Consider the following 13346-nt stretch of genomic DNA (forward strand, 5'->3'; position numbering starts at 1 on the left):
GTCTGTTTAAACGGTGTTAAAAAATAAACCTTTTAGGCGCCTGCGAAAGACTGAATACAACTTTCACCAGTTATCTTGTATCTTCAGTCATTGCTAGTTGACCTGTTTCTGATAGTCGGATTAAGCCTTTGTTTGGTGATGTTTTGTTGGATTAACACATAAAGGGACAAAGTGGAGAATAATGCCCAGGAGAGAAAAAAACAGGCAACTGCTGTTGAATTCGTAGCCTACAAGCCATTTTCTTTACCTCATATAGCACACGTTCGCGCTTTTCGTGAGTGCAGATTCTTTTGAATCTGATATTATCATTTAATTGGGTAGCACAGGGTTCAAGAAACCAGGCTGAATAGTTAACGGAGTCGGTCCGAAGTTCTCAATTCAACAACTCATTTAATCGGTTGAGAATCGTCTTTCGTGCAAGTTGAGTTGAGTCGCGATTCACGAATCGATTAATGCACTCATAGTGAATGCCTGTTCAAACCGTGGATAATGACTATTAAGATTACTATAACTATAAAGTTTTAATAATATTTCTAATTCTATGAGAACAGGAAAGTCCACACCACAGCTATTATGATAAAAATACAGAGGAAGGGTATTGATGGAGGGCAAAAACATTGACAACCAATCAGAATCAATTTAACTTTAAAAAGCTCTAGCACTTATAGCAGCATACAACATAACTGCAGCTGGCTCTTATAATAAACTGAACTCTATGGTCATGGCATAGCGTATATGCTAATATAGTTATTTATAGTGTGAATGGGCTTAGGAGCTTTTTGAATGCAATGTGGATTTTACTAATGTGGTAAAAAGTAAATTAGCCTACTTTAATAGTCAAACAGCAGAAATGTTACAAAAAACTACTGAATTTAAGTTTACGATCCAGTTATGAGTTTTATCAACACGCATGCAGAACAATTAAAAATTCAGCTGTCACAGTGACAACGTCGTGACGCAATTACGCAAATAGAACTGAATTGTTTTTTTAACCATTTGAAAGAACCGATTTGCGAAATGACTCTGACTTTCCATCATTGTTGTGATGGAACTCGCTTACTTGTTGTCAATATATTGTTACTCTGGGCTGAATCCATCTTATTCTACAGCACCGTTTCAATTAAATCAATATCGTTTCCTCCCTCACCACTCGTCCATTTGAAGCAGCCTCCATTAAACTGATTTCTTTTTCTTCAAATAATTGATTTATTAATCCGTCTAAGTTCATATAGTAGTAGGACATCAGTCACAAAGGTTGTCTTGTTTTAATTACTTGTGTCACTGTCTATATTATGAGCTTCTAAAGTCGTAAAGGCTCAGATATGTGACTCTACTACAGTAGTGCGGACTTCCTGTGAATACAGATGTTGTGTATTTTGTGATAATTTACTAATTTAATGCCACAAAACTGCTTTGAATATGAAATTTACAGAATTATTTGTCTTTAAAAAAAACACCAGTGTTTAATGCGGGAAAAGTACACAGTTGTATATGCACAAAAGATAAGTGAGAAAAGAGGGCGAATTGGCTTTCACTAGCATCCAGCTGTGACCAGATTCTCCACTGTGTGATGCCCTTTAGAAAGGTTATTTAATTCATCCGGAATGATGCCATGGAAAAGCCTGGGAGCCTCATCAGAGACTGGAATTTTGTAAAATCTACAGCCAGTGTTTAGGATCATTGAAATACTTTTTATAGTTTTTGTTAATATTTTGAATTTGTATTTTTACAATTTACATGTACATTTTAATTTTGAAGTTTTTGTAATTTTGTTGTGTTTTGTTATTGCATTAGTTTAAATATGTATTAGTTTTTTAAAAGGTTAATAGTTTTTATCAACCTTTTTATTTAGTTTTAGATTTAGCTATTGTAGGTAAATAGTTACATAAATAAATTTAAAAAAATTACATTTTTACATTTCAAGAAACAGTTTTTTATGGTTTTAGACTGTTAACTATAACAAACTTGGCTACTGCAGACCTGGTTCCTCGCTCATTAAATGGCAATTGTATGAAAGATGACAATGCCACTGTTGTCTATAGCAATAGGCTATTGTTAAAAAGAATTAGATTGTCTGGTTGTGGCACAGGCCTGGTTTCCCTCAAGCTAGACAGAAGTCCACATCTGTTGTTGTCTGAACAATTTAAAAATGCAATGATTAACCCACAATAAGCAATTGTCTGATCAGATCATAAATCACATTTACCACGTTCCGCTTGGATGCCTCAGGGGCATAACAACCTTCTGTGTCATCCCTAGATTACATTCCCAGTCTTCCATATTTGCTATGTAGGACAAATCCCTTTCTAAAGGCTCTCAGTACGGGCTTGTAGATCACATTGACTGGGTTTTAACATGACGTTTGTAATGAATTCAGCATGCGTAGTTGCAGCCCGGCATCCTTTTTAATTCAATTCACATTTAGATGATTGGAAGAGCATTATCGATGGGCCGTGCAGTGGTATTGAGCCTGGAATTTGCAGTCATGTGCAAAGCATGTCAAAACGTGGAACGTTTCTCTCAATCCTTTTGCATGTGTGGTTAAGGACTGAGGAGGGAGTTACGGTGACCTAAATTTTGTCCAGTTCATATATCTGGACCAGCTCGGCATCTCCGTGGAACACTTTCAGAGTCATCTTAGAAATCTCAGTTCAGCTAAACGTTCATCTTTCCAGATATGCATGCATTATAGTTATGATATATATTAAAGTGTTCTGATAGAAGGCTACGCTTCCCAAGAGTGCTGGATTGATGTAGCAATTCCTTTTTGTCTTCTGCCCTGCCCTTATATTTTCTAGTTTTGCTCTACAGAATGACTAGTCACTGTGGGAGAGAGCGGATACGTTTCTCAACAGTGTTTGGTATTCACAGATGGCCTGTTTGAGGGCCTCTATGTTCCTGTGAGTTTTCAGTATTAGTGCGAGTTGTGAAGTTGCCAGTTGCCACCCTCAAATGCAGGTGAATTGTCCTTGCTCAAGGGTGTTGGAACTGCAGAGAGACCAGCTGCATGGCCTATATATAAGTCTGCGCACCGATAACCTCCTACAGAACCTTCCATCTACTCTGAGTCTTTCATTTTGATTCAAAGAGATGCCTTTTAAACTACTTGAGGTCCATGCAGGTTTTAAAGCACTTCATCCATTTATAGGTTGTTGTTGTTTCCTACATCTGAAATATGTATAAGTGAACTATTGTGTTCAAGGCAAGTGTTTCCCAACCTTTTTTGTCTAATGTGTCGCCATAGTCCCTTAATACCCCTTCATAAATAAATACCCCTTCTTTAATGCCAAGGAATGTTCCTTTTGAGTTATATTATACTGGAATGCCATTTGGGATCTGCCTCCATCCAATCAACAACCGATGGATTGAGCCAAGCCTCACCATACTTTTTTTGTATAGTCCATTTCACTCACAGATGTACATTAAAATAGGGGAGAAAAGATCCCTTGCTTGATACTTTGTTACATTTTGACTTTAATGTTATTAAAGTGGCCATTATAATGAGACACTTGAGGTTGTTTGTTGTCCACAGGTTTTGACCATTCTGCTGCCTATTATAGTGAAACTTTCCCTGAGAGACCTAATAGAGAATTTGTTCATAAAAAAATCCAGATGAAATGTTGAACCAAAGGGATTTGCCTTGGTGAGCATGAGAGCAGCCTTGGTGAGCAGCCTTGGTGAGCATGAGAGAGAAAATCTTACTAAACCCCTAACATTTGAACTGTAGTGTAGGTTCAACAGAATCTGTCCTTGTAGCCCAATGGAAGCAGTTTAAATTCTCACCTGTTTGTGAAACTAAAAGTATGTTTACATGAACTGTTATAATCGAGCCACAGTGGGATCTGGTGTAGTTGAGCTAAAGTCTTCATCTATACAAGAATTCATAATGCAGTGGGACATTTAATATTTGTTGGAATAAGTAAATGTTGCATGTTTTTAAAGAAAACCCCAAGGTCAATTGTAGTCTGATAAACATGTATATGCTGGATGAAGCCAAGATACAATTACATTATCTAGGTCTGTTAGTCAGACTTAAAAATCTGGACTGATGTGATTTTAGTTCGATTAAGTTATTATTTATGTGACATTTAAAAAGACAAAAAAAAATTTTATTTAGAATGAAATCTCACATTTAAGTGCGTGTCAATGCACTTAAATCTTGTAGAGGAAATTATACCATGACGCACTCTTCATAACCTTAGGACAATAGAGGCATGATAACAGATTTGCTGATGGCTTAAACTGAACCAACAGAATCTTTTTTTGCCTTGCTTCCATAGCAACTAGAGTTCTTTGACGTAGATGAACATGTTCTTAAGTAAACCATCTGGCCAATGTGAAAATGTCGGTCAATCATTGGGTTACTGGCCAATGTCTGTCTTTGACACCTTGCAGCCTGTCAGGCCTCTGAGGTGCTAATGGGATTGGCCCTAAGTGGGCGGCTTGTTTTCTCTTCCTTTGGTCTTAGAGGTTAGTTAATCTGACCAACTGGCCGGCGTGCTTGAAAAGTGTGGTTTTGGCAGAGCGTGACGCCTGTGTCTGCTTGTCTGGAGGTTAACCAGACGCTGCGTGTTTGACGGGTGTAGGGTGTGTTTCATCGGGACATGAGTCATTGGAAGTGTTGTGGAGTTTTGTTGGAATCTACGGGCCACCCCTGGTTGTATCCAAATGTGGATATGTTGATTGACAAAGTAAAATAATAAAAAGAGAAAAACTGGATGGGAGAGTTGATTGAGAATAGAGCACCACGATTAATCGTTAAAAGATTGCGATCTTGATTCAAACACCCACACAATCTTATTCATGAATGACACCGATTCGCCTGTTTCTATGAAACCTTTGACAAAATCATAGCGGAACATTCAAATCTGCGTAGGCGCTGCCACTGAGCCAGAGAGAGCATTTGTCATGTATATAGGTATGAAACGGCTTCACAAATAGTCTTTTCAACCGTACAATATCAATATTTCTGTTACAATTATTCATATTATCACAGAAGTACTTGGATAAAAGTTTATAGTTCGGATATTAAAACTGATGTATTCAGTAGCAATAAAATTTGAGATTTTTTTTTAAATAATTCAAATGAATTAAAAAAATTTAAATAGACTGCAGCCATTAACATTTAGTGAGAACCCCTAGTAGAGTATATGTTATTTTGTTTAGTTGCCTGTTGACAATTGTGCTCTCTATTTGAAACAAAACAAACAGGAAAAAAAAAGGGATTCTCAGTTTATCCAAAATTGTCCATTTAAGGGTCTAATAACAAACAAAAAAAAATCATGACTGTTAACAACAGGGATTTTCTTTTGAAAATACACAAATGGCAAGGTGTACTATTTAGGGATGCACGATATATCGGCGACCATATCGCCATCGACTGATAAATGTAATTATTTTATGTTATCGTTATCGGCCCGATATATTACAAGTGATAAATAATGGATTATTTCCTTTAGCTGAGACACTTAGATGCGCACTGTTCGCCATGATGCTTTTGAATAGCTTGAAATATGATTGGAATCACTTCTAAAAAAGGAAAATACAGTTAAGTGCAACATGTGCTGTCATATATAAGCAACACAAAATTATAATGAGAAGATTATAATTGTGTGCATGGGACATGGATTTTAATGTTGAGACTATTGTTTTTGTAATCAGGTTCTTTAAAAATTATATATCGGCTTTCAAATATAAGGAGTTAAAGGTATTGGCCAAAATGTTCATATTTGTGCATCCGTAGTACATTTGTTTTATTTAACAGTTGGTTTGTTTGCCGTTTAGGAAGATCTGTCTCCACTGCAAGTGCCCTCGTGAGGAGCATGTTGTGACCGCCATGCCTCTAGAGATGGAGAAGACCGTGACCAAGCTGATGTATGACTTCCAGAGGAACTCTACATCCGATGATGACTCCGGGTGTGCTCTGGAGGAGTATGCCTGGGTGCCGCCCGGACTCAAACCTGAACAGGTAACGCTATTTACTGCCCTGTACCCAAAGCACATTTGTACTTCCATTCCATAGTTTAGGATCAGAAATTGTATTTATTAAAACATTTTATTCAGCTAGGATATGTTAAATTGATCAAAAGTGACAGTGAAGAATTTTTTTTAGTGTGAAGAATATTTTAATAATCTAAAGAAACCTCCACTATAAAGAAGAATTTGTGGAATGGTAAGTTTCCATAGATGTTAAAGGTTCTTAAAGGAACCATCAGTGCCAATAAATAATCTTTATTTTATGTATTCAAATGTATTAAAATGATGTTTGAAGGATCATGTGACACTGAAGAGTAATTGGTGCTGAGAATTCAGCTTTGCCATCATAGGAATAAGTTACATTTTACAATATATTAAAATAAAAGTTATTTTAAATTGTAATTTTTTTACAATATCATTTTTGATCAAATATATGCAGCCTTGATGAGCATAAGAGACTTCTTTCAAAAACATAAAATAATCGTACCAACCCTAAATGTTTGACCGGTAGTGAACATTTATTTTTTTAAATGGTTTGATAAATGGAATGCAGTATGTTAAAGACAGCTTTTACTTTCATTGGTATGTATAAAGAAGCATTGAGGCATTCTGCACAACATTTCGACGAAATTTTAAACGTTTGGAAGTTAAATACCCTTGCGATGAATGCCTCTTTATGATCACTCATTCCTGCCGCACTGATTTTTGCTACTATAGTGATGCTCTGCTTCAGAAGGTTGGTGTATGAAGTTTATAAGGCACCGGTGTGTGTAGAGCTCTTTACGGGCCAGTGAAATCATTTATAGATGTGTGTTTCATTTTCATGATGAACTGAAGAGAGTCTTAACGCAACAGCAAAACGGGTCAATAAGTAATAAAGCACCTCCACCATCTGCAACGGCTGTCGGCCATATTGTGTCTCTGAAGGTCACGTGATGTGCTTCTGATCAGCTCACATTTGCCAGACTGAACGATCCTATCTAGGAAAGATAATGAAATTGATGGTCGACATTAGACTGATATATTATGAAGCCTTTTTTATCATCTCTTGTTTATTATATATACTTAATAAAAATGATGGGAGCCAGTGTATATAGTAGAATAATCTCCTTTAGATATTCTGTATTATACTGATAAATGATTCTCTAGGCTGTATTCCAAGAGCCCTTGATTTGTAGTGGCTCTGGTTTAAGTCAATACTAACAGTTATGCAGCATTAAGGCAGATGGATGGGAGGAAGTTGCTGGGATACAAGAACTCGGTGTCCATGCATGTTATTAGCAAGCTATTAATTATGCCTCTCTCTGTGCTTTTGAAAGCTGGTGTCTGCAGTTTCACCCAGAGACAGTGATTACCTCAGGCCATGACAAATTAGTTTTGCTTAGACATAGTGTGGAAATTTAGGCCATCTACATCCATAATAAGATAAGATGGCAGATCCCTGCTGTGCATTTCAGAACATTTGGGATCTGGTTTAGAACAAGAAATCTGGGTTTCACTTTATTTTGATGGTCCCTTTAACACATTCTGTTGAGAAGAAGTAACGTTGTCCCTACATGTCTACTAACTCTCATTAGAGTGTTAGTAGAGTATTAGTAGACTGGTTAGGGTTAGAATAAGTTGACATGTAGTACATGAAAACATGATTTGCTGTAGCTGAAGTTTTAGGAACTGATTATTTTAGCTGCATGGGCAAACTTTTAAATCCGGCCTTTGCTTCATATCTCAGATTCATTTGAAAGATTCAATGCCTTGCAAAGTCATTATCCACCAAAAATGTTTGACAAGACACCGGCCTTGTTTGTTTTCAAAATCTCTCTGACACATGCTTACATGAGTGAATTAGTAGAGTAATCCAATTATCTGTTTTTAGAAATGTAAGCTAAGCAGATCCACTTGTCACAATACATGTTGAATACAATTGACTCTTATGAACTGGTTTGTTTGAGTGAATCAAGAATATACTATGTAAACCTTGTATTTGTAGTCTGATTTACAATCAGTTGACTCGTTTCTTTTTTATCATGTGTCTTAAACAACTATGAACTAACATTTAAATTATTCATTTGATACAATGCACTTGTGTACATATGTTTTTCTTCACATTGTCAAGTCACCTTTATTTATATAGCGCTTTTTACAATACAGATTGTTTCACAGCAGCTTTACAGTGATAACAGCAAAATAATGCAACTAAGTTTGTTTCTAGAAGAAAATACCGTCATAGTCCAGCTTAAATTCAGTTCTCATAATGGTGTCAATGCAGGCAGATCAATAACATTGTTGAATATTAAATGTCCCCAACTAAGCAAGCCAAAACCCAATGGCAACAAAGGTGGACCAAAACTCCATCAGGTGACAGAATGGAGAAAAAAACCTTTGGAGAAACCAGGCTCAGTCGGGGGGACCGTTCTCCTCTGGCCAACGAATGAACAGTAAATGATTATGATTCAGGCAGCATTATAAGTCAGAAGTCAAATTGGATTGAAACATTCAGAATATTTATCAAGTTCCATCTCATTGTACTTAATTTCTGTATATAATTACACTGGTGTTGACTTTTCCATTACCCCTTAACCCTAACCATACAACCAAACCTGTCCCTAACTTACCCATGTTCTAACTCAATAGCTGCATAAATGTTTTGCAATAACACCTTTGTGAGCCAGTTCTTTTAATGAATTTATTTTTTCTTTAACAAATTATGGTGCATATTTACTGTGTCATCCAGTGTATGCTATGTCTCCTTTCTCTGTACAATGGAAAACAGCTGTTTGGGCTCTGGTTGGTTTGCCCTCAAATCAAGAGCATTTGCATTTTCTTCACCCTCTCTCTCTGTCTGGCCCAAAATGCAGTTGCCAGATCCCTTGACACTGGGGCGGGTTGCCAGATCCCTTCCTGCTGATTATAGTTATTTCCACAAGCTGTTCCTCTGTGTGAGTGCTTTGGGCTCTGGGTCCATGTCTTTCTGATCGTTGCATTACAACAGTTTTTTTGCTGGCCCAGGGAGTGTGTTATTGTTGGATGTCTCCACTGTAATTTACCAGGACCAGACCACAGTTGGTGTTTCGTGTAATTTTTCAACTATCCCAAAAGAACCTCTGCACGAGTCCTTCAGAACCCCCTTGCTGACACTGTACCGGCCAACACAAGCAACGGAAGAGCAATCAGCTCGTTTAAAGAGACAGCTCCTTATTACAGCGAGGCATTAAACACCGGACATTGATGGGGCTCTGAAAACAAATCCCACGCATTACAGAAGAAGCTGATGATTTTGTTTCAGACCGTATCCCGAATGTTTCCTGGCTCTTGTAAAACACATTTTGATGGGACTCTGAGATAAGCAGTATTTCATCTGTGTCTGTATGCATCACTCGTTCACGCTGCTCGGGAAAAACACAATGTAAAGGAATAATATGACATTCGTGTTGTTCTTTAAAGCTGAATGTCATTTTTGCACCCCTAGTGACACCAAACAGAACTGCAATCTGTTTCAATTAAAGGTACAATTGTATTTAGTAAAATTATTAGCTTTTGCTGTTGTATCAGTTGCTGTGAAATTTCAAGTGTAATGGCAACTGATATTTTGGTATTCAATGACAACCATGAATCTAAAATTGTGGTGTAATATAGGCTATATATAATTTTTTCTATTTTCTTAGAAAACAGTCATTATTTTTGGAGCAGTGTTATTTTAATATAATTCATATACTATGTAAATATTTAATAATATTTTGAATTAGCTTTTTTATTATAAAATGTTGCATTTTAATTTGAGTATTTAATAAATTGAACAAGTCATTTTCATTTTTTTAAACATTTCTACATAACTTTAATTTGAGTATTTTTGATTTTGCAATATTCACACTTTAACATTTCTAATTTTGTGAATGTTGTTTTAGTTAAAGTTTTTAATCTAATTTATTTGATTTTATTTCCGCTTCATTCCATTTAACAAAAGCTATATTAATAGTTATTTGTTATAACACTTTTTTTGCAGTTATGTTCAGACATAGTGAAAACGCTGCTTGCTTAGGCTTTATTTCATAACAGTTTCTCAGTTGTATTCAGCACTGTTTCTTATTCCTGGTTGTTTCTATGGTATGGCGACAGAGGCAGATGGCCCCTGCTTTATATCAGATTAAGCCGTTAGGCCATCAGATCTGTGTAATAGGTTTGGACCGGTGGCCTGAGGATCCAGAACCTTATTATGGCTCCAGTTAAGTCTGGATTCTTCACAAGCCTGTTTGCGTTCCAAAAAGTACTTCAGCCACGAGTCAACAGACAATTATATTATAGTGTAATGTAGACTCATGCTCTCATTATTAAGCCAATTATAAAATGAAATGTGTGATGTAATTACACTTAAATTTCATTATGTTGATTAGACAACTGTGATAATGATAATGTCCATTTTCATTTCAAAAATGTAAAGATACGGTTAATTAAGCTGGGATGAAGATCTGGACATGCATTCTTATCATCTTGAGATAAAGGGTCCTCCATTTAAACATGTCAGGGGGGATAGAAGGGGCCGATTCCATTAACTCGTACATTGCTCATCCATAAATCACTCTGACTGTTATAGCTGCGTGTGTGAAAGGTGAGGACCTCGGGCGAAGTAGGGGGAAGGGGTTAACACCAACAGGGATATAGAAATTCCATTCCGTTTTATTTATTTGCTAGCATGAACTCACCCTTCCAATTTGTGACTACAAACCACTTGAAATCAAGACTTTGTCCCACTCAAACCTGCTTTTGAAAAATTTCCTTTATGTATTTAAATGATAATAATAAATTTATTTACTATCATGAATTGAAGTAATTCAGAGCTGCTATTGTTCCCCAATGTCATTCCAGGTACATCAGTATTACAGCTCTTTGCCGGAGGATAAAGTACCATACGTGAACAGTCCTGGGGAGAAGCATCGCATCAAACAGCTTCTGCATCAGCTTCCCCCACACGACAATGAGGTAAGATCAGCTTGGGCTCATACACGAAAAGGTCACCTCTCAAAAAGCATGTATGTTTGTGCGTGCCGTCATTTTTCAATCCTGTCCGTCCATGTTTACGCGACAGCATTGACCTGAGCTCCTGTTGTGCAGGTGCGATACTGTAACAGTCTGGATGATGAGGAAAAACGAGAGCTGAAGCTCTTCAGCAACCAGAGGAAGAGGGAGAACCTGGGCCGCGGTAACGTCAGGCCCTTCCCGGTGACCATGACTGGAGCTATCTGCGAACAGGTGTGCAAAGTGTTCATTTGTGTGTGTGTGGCATTTGAATGAATCATAGTTTGGGTTGGAGGGTGTTGTGGCCACAGGAAGAGATCAGCTTCAGTGGTTCATTGAAACTGGTAGTTTTGTTCTTAGCCGCTTATTTTCATTGTCGGTTTTAAGGCTTCCTCTATAGGTTTTATGTGTAACTCCACCTGGGATGTCATGTTAGTGCCAGTAAGTGAATAAGAGCTGAATTTAAGCTGGATATGCATGTCTGTGACCACCTGCCTTGTTTCTCTCCCCTTCTGTTACCTCTCAGGAACAGATGTCACACTGACACAGTTTGGCTTTTTTTTATGCATTTTTTAAATGTATCCTCTACTGTGACACTCTTTAAGATATACGCCCCCATTTAGCTCCCAGTGCTGTTGAAAAGATGCAGTTTTCTCTATAAATATTGGTCTCGAAGGTGACAGGCATGCATCTGCCTGGCCCATTAAACATTTGCTGACTCTCCGCATAATGCAAGATATTGTGAAATGCTGAACGAGACCTTTAATGAAGAAAGCAGCTAATGTCAGCGGTTCCTTTATATATACCAGATAGAATATAGTGCCCACTTGTTACACATTTTTTGTTTTTTTTTGTTTTGCTTTGTCTGTGGATATGCAAAAAAATACGAACACTTTCATACGCAATTTGGGTTTGGTCATTGTAAAGAAATGAATACTTTTATTCAGTGAGGTTGCATTCATTTTATCAAAAGTAACCGGAGAGAAAATTATAATGCTACAAATGATTTTTATTTCAAATAAAGGCCATCAAAGAATCCTGAAAAAAATGCATCACAGCTACCAAAAAATATTAAGCAGCACAACCTTTTTCAACATTGATAGTAATAATAGAAATGTTTCTTAAGCACCAAATCATCATATTAGAATGATTTTTGAATGATCATGTGACACTGAAGACTAGAGTAATGCTCATAGGATGCATTCTTAATAATAATAATAATAATAAAAAGCCTGATGCAGGAATACAGGGGTATAAAAATGCAGTTTTAGTTTAAAGATTTTTTTCTCCATTTTAAACTCCCTTCTTAAGCATGTATATTAAACAATATTTTAGTTTTTATATCTAATAATTTGTTGGACAACTAGTCGATCTATAAACGCATCTGTTGATAATATAAGAGTCTCAAGATAATGAGTATTGATTTAATCTTGTACCCTGCTGCTAAATGACCTATAAATGTCAACAAGACTCTTTTTAACCCTTTAACTCTCTCACATTTTTAGTGTGGGGGACAGATAAACGGAGGTGACATTGCCGTCTTTGCGTCACGTGCGGGCCACGGGGTGTGCTGGCACCCACAATGCTTTGTGTGCAGCATGTGTGACGAGCTGCTGGTGGATCTTATCTACTTCTACCAGGACGGGAAGATCTTCTGTGGTCGCCACCATGCTGAGAGACTTAAACCTCGATGTTCGGCCTGTGATGAGGTTAGATACTCTCAGCCTGCTATTACAAGACATGAACCTCTTAACATTAGTATGTATCTTGTACGTGATAATTAACCATGGCTTCCTAATGCGGAACTGCAGATATTTGGAATATAGTCTTTTTTAAGTAAAAAAAACTAAAACATTTTGAATCACTCTTTTTATTAAGTTTTTTTTTTAAGAAGGTTATGAATGTCATAGAGTTTTAACATTGAGGAAATTTCATCATCTTAAGACGCGGTCACATTAGCAAAGCTTTTCACAGGTCCACTGTCAATAGTGAAAAACTGTTAGGTTTAAAAAAAAATTCGGTCGGCAATGATTCATACATCTCTATGCTATTGACAGTAGACAACGGGCCTTTTTTCGTTGCACTTTCAGTGATGTGACCGCAATGTTTCGCTGTAAATGTAACCGCACTTTTAACATGCACAAGAAAAACGAATGCTTAAAATGTTGTCAAATGCAATCAAAATGGAGGTGTCTCTCATTGTGCAGTTAAAGATTAAACTGAACTAGCCTTGTTTTTCTAGTTCCCATTTTATGTAAAGACAGCTGAGTACATTTCATGATTACCATGGTTACAGAACTTCATCTCTAGTGATAATGGAGTTACTGCTGTGCTGAAGCTCAGTCTGTTGCCTCACCAGA

At 36.9% G+C, this 13346-nt stretch overlaps 1 protein-coding gene across 4 annotated transcripts in view; it reads left to right on the top strand.

Moving 5' to 3' along the window:
* The window catches only part of prickle2b (prickle homolog 2b), an 87299-nt gene that overhangs the window by 69853 nt on the left and 4100 nt on the right, over positions 1-13346 (top strand). For all 4 annotated transcript variants that reach the window (XM_077203238.1, XM_077203239.1, XM_077203241.1 and 1 more), the window contains 4 exons: positions 5785-5968; positions 10837-10950; positions 11083-11220; positions 12492-12695. In XM_077203238.1, coding sequence (XP_077059353.1) covers positions 5785-5968; positions 10837-10950; positions 11083-11220; positions 12492-12695 — 640 coding nt within the window. The remainder of the gene's footprint in view (positions 1-5784; positions 5969-10836; positions 10951-11082; positions 11221-12491; positions 12696-13346) is intronic.

The sequence above is a fragment of the Siphateles boraxobius genome, unplaced genomic scaffold (assembly GCF_051911475.1).
Source record: "Siphateles boraxobius isolate OS27281-9 unplaced genomic scaffold, OSU_SipBor_1 5, whole genome shotgun sequence".
Taxonomy (NCBI): Eukaryota; Metazoa; Chordata; class Actinopteri; order Cypriniformes; family Leuciscidae; genus Siphateles; species Siphateles boraxobius.